Source organism: Callorhinchus milii, unplaced genomic scaffold (assembly GCF_018977255.1).
Source record: "Callorhinchus milii isolate IMCB2004 unplaced genomic scaffold, IMCB_Cmil_1.0 Scaffold17, whole genome shotgun sequence".
NCBI lineage: Eukaryota > Metazoa > Chordata > Chondrichthyes > Chimaeriformes > Callorhinchidae > Callorhinchus > Callorhinchus milii.
This window is the reverse complement of record NW_024704758.1, coordinates 14967524-14982308: the sequence shown is the minus strand read 5'-3', so window position 1 is coordinate 14982308 and position 14785 is coordinate 14967524. Positions and strand designations below refer to the sequence as shown.

At 51.9% G+C, this 14785-nt stretch overlaps 1 protein-coding gene across 3 annotated transcripts in view; it reads right to left on the bottom strand.

Annotated features, from left to right (window-relative positions):
* Positions 1-303: 303 nt before the first annotated feature.
* Positions 304-14785, bottom strand: part of LOC103175108 (homeodomain-interacting protein kinase 3) — a 66179-nt gene continuing 51697 nt past the window's right edge. For all 3 annotated transcript variants that reach the window (XM_042341513.1, XM_042341514.1, XM_042341515.1), the window contains 14 exons: positions 12931-13054; positions 9850-9969; positions 9479-9565; positions 8180-8364; positions 7654-7804; positions 5998-6121; positions 5293-5399; positions 4581-4705; positions 4092-4256; positions 3521-3871; positions 2909-3055; positions 1960-2216; positions 1445-1572; positions 304-1122 (listed from right to left, as the gene is read on the bottom strand). In XM_042341513.1, the coding sequence (XP_042197447.1) occupies positions 664-1122; positions 1445-1572; positions 1960-2216; positions 2909-3055; positions 3521-3871; positions 4092-4256; positions 4581-4705; positions 5293-5399; positions 5998-6121; positions 7654-7804; positions 8180-8364; positions 9479-9565; positions 9850-9969; positions 12931-13054 (2530 nt within the window). In that variant the 3' untranslated portion in view covers positions 304-663. The remainder of the gene's footprint in view (positions 1123-1444; positions 1573-1959; positions 2217-2908; positions 3056-3520; positions 3872-4091; positions 4257-4580; positions 4706-5292; positions 5400-5997; positions 6122-7653; positions 7805-8179; positions 8365-9478; positions 9566-9849; positions 9970-12930; positions 13055-14785) is intronic.

The window sequence follows — 14785 nt, the reverse complement described above, 5'->3', positions numbered from 1 at the left end:
ACGACACTGGAGCCAAAACCCAAATTCTAGGCAAATTTTCCCTTCATGCAAAACGCATGCAATGTAGAGATTGACCTTTTAGATTAATGACGCGACACAGAAAATACACCCCCAAAAAAAGAAAGACACAGGGAACCACAAGTATAATTTGCTCATACACTTATACTCCAGACAGAATGAGCATCTGTTGCCCTCAATGCTTTTGTAAGTAATGGCTTCACAGGTGTATGTGTGTCTCGCACAGGATACAAGGCAATACAAAAATAGAGAGAGCTTCCATTCCTCCCGTTATCTCTCCTGCTCTATTTATTTATTTACTTATTTATTTATTTATTCAGGGCTACCGTAAAGATTCTTTGACCTGATGCAACAACTGTACTTGATAGAAATGTGCAAAAAAACACACATTCAAACTGGGTTTCGCCTTTTTTTTTGGTAAAAAAAAAAGCTCAGCTCTTGTTTCGTTTTTTTTCAATGCATCAGTCGGTCGGTCAGTCGTCTCGTGTACATGATTTAACAAAATTAAAGAGAACGGAAAAAAAAAAAATCGATTTCTTGTGCCATGGCTTGGAATTATATTTTAATTGGTTACGTGTTCCTTCAAATTCCAGATGCTTTTTTTTTAACATCACTTGAGCCTTAGTACAGTTTGTTCGGTAATTTTCAAATATAGGGGTATTGGCTGAGCTTTGTTGGACTTAACGGGAATCCAGTGTAGACCGGAGAGGCTGTGATGTAGGAGTGAGGATGAAACATTGGTTTGTATTGGTTCTGATGGATGGTCGGAGATGGGAGCAGCCGGGGATTGAGCCCGACGGGGACTTGATGCACGATACCGCTGTGATGAGAAATACTGTACGCTGTGGGCTGCATGACAGGCCTTGAAGTACATGGAGAGGCCAGTAAGTGGGCCACAGGACCTGTGGTCCCCAGGTGTCCTGACGGGGGGTACGAGAGAATAGCCGGCTGGCTCCCCAGGTGGCCGTGAGCTGTAGTGTGGTTGGGGCTCCCGTGGGGGAGAGGGAAAGGGTGGCTGGCGATGGTGGGTGGGATGTAGGCTTGCTGTCTTCTGGGTCCGTAATTCCCGTTCCATTCCTGAGGCATAGATCCGTAGTGCTGAACCTGCCGAGAGATAGGGTCGGGATCCATCGTTAATTCATGCCGCCGGGTACATAATGGCTCCGAGGAAATCCAAGCCACTCCGAGCGCAGACCAGAGAGAGAAAAAAAACACTCCCTTATTCTCCAAAAGAATTACCGCACTCCCACAACTCCTGGTTCACGGCGCCGTCTCCCTTCGTAACGTTTTAAAACATTCAATTGCTCATATCTGGGAACAGGAAGTACGCACCCACTTTCGATCGGGCCCCGCAGGAAGTGACATCGCTTCGCTTCCCGCGGTGCAATGCAGCACGGATACGCGAGAAGCAAAATGGCCGACCCACCTGACCGAAATTGATGTGCTGCTGCTGGAATGCTGATACAGACTTCTGCTGTCGACCACCTCCAGGCATCGGCTGGTTCATTCTCCCGGAAAAAGATCGGCCCTTCGATAACGATTGACACATGGTGTCTGGGCGGGCGGGGAAGGGCGGGAGCAGAGAATTAATTTTATCAACAACAACAATAATAATAATAATAATCCTTGCATTTGATATAGCGCTTTTCCTTTCAGGTTATTATTATATATTATATTATTATAACAACAATAACAATAATAATAACGTTATTATGATATATTATATTATTATTATTATCGCATACGATAGAGAACATGGGTGTGAAGGGTGGGGAATGCAAATAGATATTGGAAGCACTAACCCAGGTCCTCTCACGTGCTCTAACCAGTGAGCTACAGGACTCCCACACAGGTGTGGATCAGTGATCAGTGCACAGCTTTCCCTACCTCCCCACCCCCCCTCCCCACCATTACAGGGTCTATGTTATTGTCCAGCTGTACCTGTGTTAGCGACCTGTTCACTGAAATCTGTCTCGGAGATGGAGTTATTGTTCTGCACTCTCATGGGCGGCACCACCATGGTGAGCACAGCAGGTTTGATGCTCTCCGTTCCCTTGACGTTCCTGGCCTCCGTGTTCTCGTTGGCGTCCTGAAGAAACCGCTCTTCCAGGAACGGGCTCTCTGCCTGCTCCGAGGACTCGCTGGCCGGTGACCCGTCTACTGTGTCGCAACCACTTTCCTGTTCGTCGTCTGACATGCTGGGGCACAGACACCAAGGGACACTGATTGATCTTCACACATTTGCAAACGATTCAGCGACATGTGAACCAATGCTAACCTTTAATAGTGTCATTTATTACATAATTGAAATCAGCCTTAACGTCTTAATCCTGTGCAGTGCTTTGAGATGTTTAGTTATTGTATTATTAGCTGGTTATTTGCTAGTTATTTGCTAGTTATTAGCTGGTTATTAGCTATCATAGTGGCACGCGCTGGAGTGCAGACCATTAAAGCATAAAAGCGCAAAAGATCTCCATGAAATATTTGCAGCAAAAATAGAGCCAACTCTTAATTAAATGACAGACCCAGCGACTATTAACGGAGACATCTGTGCTCTTCAGTCAATGAACGACTGTGAACCTGTAGAGTTCAGATCAGGATCGGGAAAGGGCAGTGTCAGAGGAGAGGCCGCAGTACATAATGCTACCAACCAATGTTTACAACAACGTCATCAGCGGGAATATCAATAACAATAATAATAATAATCCTTGCATTTGATATAGCGCCTCATCAAGTCCTCGACACGTCTCAGATGTCTAGTAGTTAAGACTGATTTCAACCATTTGCCAAATTGCTGACATTCTGACGAAATGCGATGCATGTAAATAAATCCGGGTCAGGGGGAGATTTCTCCCCGAGTGACCTGGACCTCAAGAGCTCAGTCAGTTACCTGTTCGGCCTCTTGCACGGAGAGGGGCTGGACTGAGTGGAGTTGGATGAGCTGGTGCTCAGAGTGCTGTCAGGGCTGCTGAGGGAGCACACCCGGTCGATGTTCAGAGTGTTCTGACAGGCTTCACAGTCAGGACTACCTTTACACCTGAGAGAACGGAGCAGAGAAAGATCAAATAAAGCCCTCCGGCAAAAATCCTAGGGGGACTCTCAATAATAATAATAACAATAATAATCCTTGCCTTTGATACAGCGCCTCATCATGTCTTCAAGATATGTCAAAGTGCTTCACAGAATACATTGTAAAGCGTAGTTGTAACCGGGTTCCTACTGACTGCTGGTAAACAGAGGCGTGTGTGTGGAGTAAGGAAACTTGCCCAACATTTTGTCCTGCCCCGGGAGCCCAACCCAGGTCTCTCGCTTGCGAGGCGAGCCCTCTAACCACTGAGCTACGGTCTTCATCAAGATAAAGGGTTTCAGCGTGAACTCAAGCTATCTGGGCGACCAATAGTAAGCACAAAGGGCAGGATCACTGGGTCGCGGTGGCTCGGTGCAGACGGGCAGACCCACTCTCCACCCCCCACAACCCAGTGCAGGACAGTAAAGCACTCACTCTCCCAATGAATGGATCTGTGACGTCTCGTCCTCGTCGGTGTCGCTGCTGATGGTGATGACGCTGACGGCCGGGCTCGGGGAGTCGGCGATGATGATGGTCTGTCGCTGTTTGTGGGCGACGGATTCGGTGTCGAGGTCCTGCCCCGCAGACTCCTCGCAACAAGCGTTCACAATATCCTCGCAGCAGGCACTGACGATGCCCTCGCTGGTGAGGTCGCTGGCGAGGTCGCTGGCCAGGTGGCTCTCTGTGCCCAAGCAGCTCTCTGGCTCCCCGCACTTCTGTCTGTCTGAGCTCTTTGGGGATGAGGGCACCGCGTTCTGGAGATTGGTGTGATAGATCATATTGCTCCTGTGGGGCATAGAAAGCTGTGAGAGGGAGGGAGGTCACTGACCTGGTGTGACGGTGTTTATGGGGGTTGAGGTGGGGGTTGGGGTGGGGTTGGGGTGGGGGGTTGGGTTTGGGTTGGGTGGGTTAGGGTGGGGGTGGGGTTGGGGGTTGGGGTGGGGTGGGGGGTTGCGGTGGGGTTGGGGGGTTGTGGTTGGGGTGGGGTGGGGGGGGGGTGACTGACCTGTTCTGACAGTGTTTATTCCTCTTGTTGGCCGGGGAGGGCTGTGACCAGACCACGTGAGCGATCCCTACGCTGATCGGCTGAGTCGCTGACAGCGTCATCTGGTTGGTCAAAAGATGCTGTGACATGACGGAGCTGTAATGGCTGCCCGGAGGACGCACCGGTCTGCGGGGAATTAGAGACTGGAGTAAGTCAGGCATCACGGGGACAGGAGGCCATTGGGCCCAGGCAGCCCCACTCCGCGCTCGGAGGGCCATGAAACCCTCCGAGGCGGCCCCCGAATCCACGTGTCCCCCGAATCCTCCGCTCCACCCTCGGCCTTCAGCCACTTACGCTTTGGATGTCACTCCGGGGTGAAGCACTCACTGCCCCGGGCTGGCACAGGGCTTTGCCACGTCCAAGAGAGGTAACCACATCAACATAACAATCAAAGCTCCTCGCCCGCCCGCCGGCCCGCCCGCCCGCCCCTCCCTGTAACACACCACCTACCCCCAGTCTCCAAGTCTCTGTGGACCAGCCACAGTGTCGGAGGCCAGGCCTGTCGTGGAAGGGGCCACGGCCGTCATCTGTTGCCAGGCGGGCACCAGGATCTGCTGGCTCCGGCCGGACCAGGCCTGTAAGCAGAGGTAAACACGGTTGGTCACACCTGTTAAAAGTGCACGTTTTCCCAAGGCCCCTCGGGGTCACTTTGAGATAGACTTGAGCAACAACCACTACCCAGGAAGGCCGCGCGTTTGCCAACGGAAGCCGGGAACTGTCACGGCCACAACTCGTTTCAGTGTTGGAGCAGAGGTGAATAAGGTACCATTTGAGTGCAAGTTCCCAGAGTATTCCACTTCACCCAACTCACGGTCAGTCAATCCGCACTGGACAGACAACGGGTGCCTTTCTCTGCCTTCCCGGAGGTGAAATGTATCCTCGTTTGTGCTCGAGCGTCTTTGGATCTCGTTGCACTCCAGTGCCCGAGCCCGACAGCTGAGGTGTACAGTGTCTCATAGAAACCCTCGGGCACGTCCAAACCCAGTCCGAGGTCCCACCCCAGAATGTTTGGAATTTACTCTACAACGCCTCTCCTCCCCCACCCCCAACCCTCTCCCCCCCCAACCTTCCCCCCACCTCACCCCTCCCCACCTACCGCAGAAACCCCAGATCCAGTTTGAAAGCCAGGGAACTTCATTGGCGTGTGTTCTGAAGTACAGACCTGTGTTAAAATGCCAGGGTGCAGCTGGAGAGGCTGTGTGACTAGAGGCACCGCATTGTCCATTCGCACCGAGTAGCCCGCGGCTTTCCCTGGGTTGGCTGGGATTCCTGCCGGCGAGAAAGATTTTAGGAAAGAGTCACTGCGATCCACTCGCTACAGACTAACACTAGAAAGTCCCTGCATTTGATATCGTGTTTCATCGGGTCGTTGAAAAGTCTCAAAACATTTTTTTTAGTGTTGAATTGGCCAATGTGCGCACAGCGATGTCCAACAAACAGACATGCAGTCAATTTTTGGCCAGGAGATCTTTAACGTCCACCTGAATAGGTAGATAGACAGGACCTTGGTTTAATGTCTCGCCCGAAGGAACAGCGACAACACTGCACTCCCCCAGTGCTGCACCATCTCAAAGTACTGATGTGGGACTCGAACTCACAAACATCTGATTGAGGGATGAGAGTGCTACCAACTGATCCAGGCTGACTGACACCTAACTCCAGGTAAGTCAACAAAGCCCAGCAAAGAAAGCCAGGCTGCGGCTGCCCAGTAAAAAAGGCGGTAAACTCTCGATGAGACCTCATATCAAAGCCATTAGAGAGGCGCGTAGAGTCACATTAGAGGCACATATAAAAACACTCGGTCCAGATGACGTGAAGTGGATTGAACTCAACAGAGGAGCATCGGCGATTTCATTCTCTGCTCTACCTTGAAGTGTGGGCGGGCACAGGATGAGGGTCTGCTGAAAGGAGTCGTTACAGCCGAAAGGAGTGGTCCCCGGCTGCAGGGGGATCCCCGGGTGCATCACAGAGGGTCCAGTCGTCGCTAAATGCTGAAGGAAAGAGCCACAGAAATCAAGGTTACAATCTCAAACCTCGCCACATCTCTTCCCCCGCTCATAAAACACCCGGCTTATAAAACACTGCCTTTACCGTGCAAATACCGTGCAAATACCGTGCCGAGCTTTTGCACTCAAAATGTTAGTTCTTCACTGAATTGCCAGTGAAGGCACAAGACAAACAGCGACCATTCCAAGCCGGTGCTTAATCCCTTAAAACTGCCAGCGTGTCGGCAGTCGGGAATCTAACCGGACGCCTCAACTCATCCGGTTGATTTGCCGAGTGAACCCACCGGGAGCCTGATCCGGGACCAGCTCCCGAGGGACGGACACAAGATGGCGGAAGCCGAAGATGCCACTTGTTTCAAGAACAAGATTCCCGAATATCTGGGGATGGATACAGAGTAGAGTTTGGGACACGACACATCAAGCGACGGCCGGGATGGGATGGTGGAAGGGGGAACTCAGGTGGACTCGGGATTTTCTTTCTCCGGTAAATTCCGATGTCCTTATGAGCTCTGCAACTGCTCAAAGACAGCGCGCAAACAACCCACGGACCACAGGGTGGCACTCTTGAGCAACGTTCCGAGGCTTCCCTGGTAACAATTCCCCACGTGCCGACTTCCCTCCAGCGCCGTCTCATCAGCACAACGTTACTTGCAAAGAGATTGCGATCACCCGCATTCGCAGGTCACCACACCTTCCTGTGTGCGGGTCACGGCACACACGCACACCCCCACACACGCACGCACACACCCACACACGCACATACACACACCCATATCCACATACACAACTACACACCCACACACACACATACACACACCCACACACGCACACCCACATACACACATACACACACCGACACACACACACCCACACACACACCCACATACACACACCCACACACGCACACACACACCCACACACCCACATACACACACCCACACCCACACACGCACGCACACACCCACACATGCACACACCCCCACACATGCACATACACACACCGACACACACACACCCACACACCCACACACACACACCCACACATGCACACACCCCCACACATGCACGCACACCCCCACACACGCACGCACACACCCACACACGCACATACACACACCCACACACACCCACATACACACACCGACACACACATCCCCACACACGCACATACACACACCGACACACACACACCCACATACACACACCCACATACACACACCCACACACGCACACACACCCACATACACACACCCACATACACACACCCACATACACCCCTACACACACCTACACACCCACACACACACATACACACATCAACACGCGCACATACACACACACATACACAGAGCGCTTGAGAAATGATCGGCAGCACAATATGGGGATTACACCACTTGTTGGATTGAGTAAAACCCAGGGTCTTGACTACTTCAGAACACATGAAGTTCCCCCATCACGGGACAGTAATAATCCCTGTATTTGATCCAGCGCCGGCCGGAGCGTGTCCCGCTGCTCACCTGGCTGTGTACGGAGCCCATCTTATTAAACGCCACAGTCAGGTTTGTTGCGTTGCCCGGTCTCATGAATGGCACCTTATTGCGGTTTATTACATCGAACATGTTTGGCCTCCACCGGCACACGTCCATTATGTGGAAACAAGACTTGACGCTGCGGAAACAAACGATACGACTGAACCAACAGGGACTTCCCCCACCATCGCTGCAGTGGGATGTGGGTGATGGGGGTGCGGGTGGTGGGGGTGAGTAGGAGATCGACGCGTTACAGAGAGGACCTGCTCCCAGCCTCTCTCGGCCTCTACCTTTGTGCAACGGAAGGTCCTGTTGCGAATGGAACAGCAACGTGCATTTACACAGCGCCCTTCCCCGCAGGCTGGCCTCTCTGAGCACTACACAGTGGAGGGGTTGGGACTCCGAGGTTAGAGACACTTCCCCCCCCCCACCACCACCCAGTCTTCACTGCGCTGCTGTGTCTTTTTCGGCCTGTGCGCGAGCGAACGGTGGAGCTCCGAGCATTATTACGTACTGGTTGCTATGAGGAAAGTCGAGCTGGTGCTGCATCGTTACAAAGGGATGGTTCATCGTCTCGGCCGGAGTGATCCTTTTCTCAGCGTCAATCAGCAACATCTTCTTTAACAGGCTGACAAACTCCCTGCGGTCGGCCTTCTCCGCCAGCAAGTCACCTCCCTCCAAATCCATCACCATGTTCACCTGAGACAAGACACTGCAATGTTTAGCCACCCCATAAACACACAGCAGGACAGGCAGGACACTCACTGATCCCCCCAATCCTACCCAAACCCCCCAACCGGACAGCAACAATATCTTGCATTTATATAGCATCTTTCACAAAGGATAGTGTCCCGGAGCAGTAACTCACATAACAATAATCCTTTTATTTGATACAGCGCTTTATCACTCCTTCGAGATGTCTCAAAGCGCTTCAATTATTGCAATAATTTGGTCACTCAATCCACGACTGTTTGCGGGGACGCTGCTGTGCGCAATTGGCTGCCGCGTTTCGCCCACAAATATACAGCAATCAACTCACTTTACAGTCTATTCTGTGAACAACAACAACAACAACAAGATTCCATTTATAGAGCGCCTTTCACGTCAGGAGGACGTCCCAAGGCGCTGCACAGTTGGGTCATGACCCGAGCAGGGGGGAAATGGTCAGGGTGAGGGGAGGGAAGGGAGGGAGAGAGGAGGGGGAAATGGTCAGGGTGAGGGGAGGAAGGGAGGGAGCGAGGAGGGGGAAGAGAGTCGAGAGGGGAGCTGAAGGCACGGTCAAAGAGAAAGGTTTTGAGACCGGCCTTGAAGGAGGAAAGGGAGGAAGCAAGGCGAAGGCACTGGGGGATGGAGTTCCAGAGCCTCGGGGCTGAGAGGCTGAAGGCCCGACCACCGATAGTAGGGCGGTTGGGGCGGGGGACGTGGAGCAGACCGGAAGCGCTTTGAGATGCCTCGAAGGTGTTATAATACACTATATCAAATGCAAGGATTATTATTATTCACGGAACATACTGTACAGTGAATTGCTCACAGCAAAGTCCCGCAAACAGCCATGAAGGAGGGAGGGACAGAGGGAGACAGGGAGGGAGGGAGCAGCTTATCTGGAGGATTGCTGGCGAGTCTGACAGATAGATGACGCTGGGCATTTGACCCGGTTATCTGCTGTGTGGAGGGAGGTAACAGCTCTCCATTTCAAGGAATATCTTCCCACTTTCGAGAACCCTTTGAATTGTAATCTGTCTGTACGTGTGGCCTGGGGAACCCACCAACCGCGCCCGGAGAGTACGGAGGCTTCTCTGCCGCTAGGACTTACATGCGCTATATCATCCAAAGTACCGAAGATATACTTTCTGGCTTCCTTCGACTTCATTCCTGTCTCTGCCTCGTGCTCATCCGGTGTCTGCGGCCAAACAATTAAAAAGAAGACGAGTTCAAATCCGGATCGTCGCACACACCAGAGCAGGAGCGCACCGACTCACAGCTTCCCTCTTCCACCCCGGGAGCAGGCCAGCCGTAGCCCGCTGAGCGGAGGGAGCGGACAGGTCGATATGGGAGTTAGCAAGTCAGAGAGGGAGGAAGGAGCGAGGCCGCTGAGGGCCTCTAAACTGTCCTGGCTTTTAGCTCCAGCTCTGCCGTCTACCAAGGCTCTCTGTTCTGACTCTCAACTGGTCAACTGCTAGTTACCTTCATCCTCCACCCTGAATACGCTGTGTCCATCTCGCGAGAGAAGAACCGCGACGTCTTTGTCCCCACGTTCAACAGGTGATCACCCGGCAACCCTTGTGTTTGTGAAATATAACGTATCTGTTGAAAACAAAAAAGAAACAGCCAGATATTAACCGGTCTCTTCCTTGGATCTGCTGGGAAGTGGGTGGTGGGGGATGGAGAAGGCCAAACATCTGAGGCTATGCAGTCAAAAGCTTCACTCTCACCCTATGTGTATGTGGTGTATGGTGTATCCCTCCGCTCAGCAGGCTCTGGCCTGCTCCACGCTCCATGCCCGCCCCGCCATCAGTGGGTCAGGCCTTCAGCCTCTCTGCCCCCATCCCGACTGAGCCAGGCTGACACCACAGACAGTCTTAGTCAGTCTAAAGGCCACAGTCTTAACATTGAAGATGGTGCAGAATTTTGGAAACCAGCCTTGAATTAAGCCTTAATTTGGGAGCCAATTATTTTCTTCCAAAATTAAAGTGAAAGTGAAACGATGGGGCATAAATGCCAATGAATGTGCACGGCTTTCCCTGCAGCTCGATTGCAAGCCAGTGTCATGTCCTCTTGTTTACTGCACCGAGGTTGCAGCTGTAATGCTAACCAGCGTCCCAGTGTGAACAACTCGGGAACATTGTGTACCATTGAAATAACATGGCTGATAAACAGCTCCATGAATCTGGAGCTCAGGCCATTGGCAAAGTAGAAGCAGCCAAGAGCAGGAGAAAGGCTATAAATAGGTCCCCCCCGCCCCCGGCCTCACACACTCTGCGGATGAAGTCAGGCCTCTGTTTTGCTTTCACTGTCACCGGCCGGACTGCCAGTGGACTCTCATTAACCACAATCCGTCAAGGTTTATTTTCCGCGCGTTGAGCTCACCCTGTCGGCACTCCTGCCTCCCCGCAGACCAGCTCGCCTCGCTGAGCCCCACACCCCACAAGTGGTAATGTTTATACATAGAGAAGCAGCAAGCGCTTCAAAAATGCTGTTCAGTGTGAAGCATGCACCCTTGCTGATAACCTCTATCTTCCCCCCCCGCCGGCTCCATTTACGTGCAGAACGCCACCGTGAACCTTCTTGCGACTTCCTTTTCACAAGACGTTGTTTACTTTAATGGGCGGCCTGAAGCCATCTACCGCGGTATTGGGGGGAAACAGACAGATGTGTGTTCAGATGCCACCGTGTTCACTGCTGTTCTACAACCAGCCACTAGGAGGCGATCAAGAGCTAAGCAGGCTCAGCCCTTGCAACACACACCACACGCACACACACACACACGCACACGCACACACACACACCCCACCCCCACACACACTCTCCCCCCCACGCACACACACCCCACCCCCACACACACCCACTCCACCCGCCCCACACACACTCCGCCCCCCCACACCCCACACGCACACACACACACACTCCCCCCACCCCCACGCACACACACCCCACCCCCACACACTCCCCCCACCCCCACGCACACACACACACCCCACCCCCACACACTCCACCCGCCCCACACACTCCCCACCCCACCCCCCCCCACACACTCTCCCCCCCACACACACCCACCCCCACACACACTCCGCCCCCCACCCCCCACACGCACACACACACACTCCGCCCCCCACACCCCACACGCACACACACACACACCCCCCACCCCACGCACACGCACCCCACCCCCACACACTCCACCCGCCCCACACACACTCCGCACCCCCCACACCCCACACACACACTCCCCCCACCCCCACGCACACACACCCCCCACCCCCACACACTCCACCCCACCCCACACACACTCCGCCCCCCCACGCACACACACACCCCACACCCACACACTACACACAATAGTGTGAGTCTCTAAATGGGATGTAAGTGGAACAAATGCAGGGATTATTATTACATCATTGAAGCCCCACTGGTGTGAGAAAAACATTAAGAATTTTATTTCCAGCTCTCAATGACTTCAACTCGGTGAGGAAGACACTGAGAAAGTTCAAAGCGAATTCACACAGGAGGGTATATTTTGCGTTCGAAAGAAGTTGCCCCCTCCACTATTTGCAAATGGAGTTAAAAACTGAATGTCAGACTTTTGCATACAGAATGGGCTGACCACAGAGCACGGAGCTTCAACTAATCTCCCTGAGCCAGCACAGCACAGCACAGCACAGCCCGTCGCTTTCCAGAATGTTCTGTTTAAAACCCCCAAATAAAAAGCTGGTTTACACTGGAATCCACACTAACACACACACACGCACACGCACACGAGTGCAGGAAGCAATCAAATCAGCTGGATGGCCCATTTGACAGCTCCTCGGTCAGAGTGGCTAACACTCTCTGTACGACTGACTGAGCTGGGAGCTGAGATCATTTAACAATAATACAATCCTTCTATGTGACACAACGCCTGATTGAGTTGTTGAGCTATCTCAAAGCGCTTCACGGGATTTGTTGTACGGTGTGGTGACTGCATTTTTGTGAGGGTGAACGCAGCAGCCCAATTTGCGCACAGCAATGTCTCGCAAACAGCCGCAGAGTGAATGACCGACCAATCTCATCTGGGGAACGTCGGCCAGGACATCAGGAGAGAGAGACTCCCTTCTCTTTTCGAATAGTGCCACGGGATCTTTAACATCCACCTGAACAGACACAGACAGGACCACTATTTTTGAGCTCTCATCCAAAGGTCGACACCTCTGCCAATGCAGCACTGGAGTGCCAGCCTGGACACTCCCTAGAAAAGAGCCCTGCCTGGCATGCTTCCTGCCACTTGCCCCGCTTGGATTACCCTATTTTTTCGGCGATTTGCAACTTGCAAGAGATTTAAAGTTCCTTTTTGAAAAAGCTTCCCACTTAAAAATCAACCAAAAGTTATAAAATTCGCACTCAAAGTCATAATACTTTTTTTTGGAATAAAAACATAATACAGTGTCCTTCTTAAACACTCCGCCCTGTTCGCCCTGGTCACAGCTCTCCCTCAGGCCATGTCAGCCCTGGCATCAGTGACGTTTGCCATATGAGGCAGTTCTGTGAGACACGTTCAAGATAGCTCCTTACCTGGTCATATTCCAGTGCTCCTGGGTACAGGGGCCAGCCAAGAAACAGCTCAGCAATCACACACCCCAGCGACCACATGTCGATGGCTTCACAAAACGGCAAGCCCAAAATAATCTCTGGCGCTCTGCGAAAGAAGGAAAAGAGGGAACGCTGCGTTAACATTGGAGCAGGTCAACGACAAAGGCCCCGGCCTCGTTGTTCGCAGTATAAACACTACACAGCCACGGGCAGTCATACAAACACAGGAACGGGAGGCCATTCAGCCCCTCCAGCCCGTTCCAACATTCTATAAGATCATGGCTGATCTGTACGTCAACTCCAATTACCCGCATCCCTTGCCCCATATCCCTTGATGCCCTGACCTAACAAATATAAACCCTGAGACAGGAAGACAGCAGCATTCTGCACACTTCTATTCATTCGCCCACTTTTTCCTTCTCCTTTCTCCTCGTCGCCGCTCTGCAAGGCAATTGGGGGTGAACGGCTCCAGGATGCTCCGGCTCTCTGAGCAAGCTGTCCATTCAGTTCTTATTACCCCCCTTTCCCCTTCAAGCCTCAAGCTTTCATATCTTTTCTCTCCTTCCCTCCTGAAACCCACAGTGGTCTCTTCTTTTACCACAGTCCTTGGCAGGGCGTTCCATGTTCCAACAACTCTCTGTGTGAAACGAGTGCATTCTGCCTTTTCAAAGTCCAGCGCATGACAGTACCTCTAGCATTCTCCTTGAGGTGAGGTGAGAGTTAAGGGGGCTGGGATTCACGGTAGAGCAGTAACCCAAAGCAGCGCTCAGAGGTACAGATATGTACCTTAAGCTGAAGCTCATGCTATTGCTCAGTTTATGCCCTCTTGTTGTAGACTCACCGACCACTGGAATTAAATCTCGACCAAACCCATTCATCATCTGTGAAAACCTCTTTAAGCTGGCTGTGACATTGCCCATGTGCTGCAGTGCGATAAAACGCTGTGTAATCGCAGCCCCTCACGCTCAACACTGACATTCGCTCAGGCCCCAGTCACTGAGCAAAGCTTCACTGCCCTCGTGTTCCCGTTTACAATTCAGCTCAGGCCCCTCATTCACGGAGCAGCTACTTGAGTGTGCATTCTCAGCACTTTGTTTACATCCTTTGTATTCCACTGTACTTTTTTTGTGTTTGAATACGCTCTCCTGTGTTTGCCCACATGCACTTCACAGTAAAATCCTGTCAAGTGCTTCTTTGAGGTGTGCTCCCGATTTGAAAGGCGCTGGACCCAAATGCCAGGGTTATTGTTAATATGAAAGGAGGCGCTGCCAATGGAGTGGTGTGTGTGCGTGTATGTCTATCTCCTTCTGCATCATTCCTGACACCTGCAAAACAAATGACAATGTAGGAGTTCTCCCTTGTTTCCTGTGATAATAATAATAATCCTTGCATTTAATACAGCGCCTTATCACAACTTCGAAACTTCTCAAAGCGCTTCGCAGAATATACTGTAAAGTGAATCGACTACATACTTTGTGGGCAAAACGCGACAATTGCGCACAGCAGCGTCCCCAAAAATAATAATTATTTTTTTAAGGGATGCTGATCTCAGCTGAGAGCAATATTCCTAGCAGGATGTGAATGCTCACCCTCTGACTGAAAGCACCGAAGCCTGTAATTAATGAAGAAAAGTCAAACAAACACACAGACACAGCCCAGAACTTACTGTACAGAGGATCCCAGCCTGTCTGTACAGCCCTGCAATATGCAGAAATTAGGTTGGAAAAGACAACGAGTCTCTGGGAATAAAGATAAACAGAGAGGATTCCACCATTTCTTTTTGATTCATGTCATCTTATTGCAGCGTCGCTGCAGAAATGAAGCCTCCGTTTGCCCA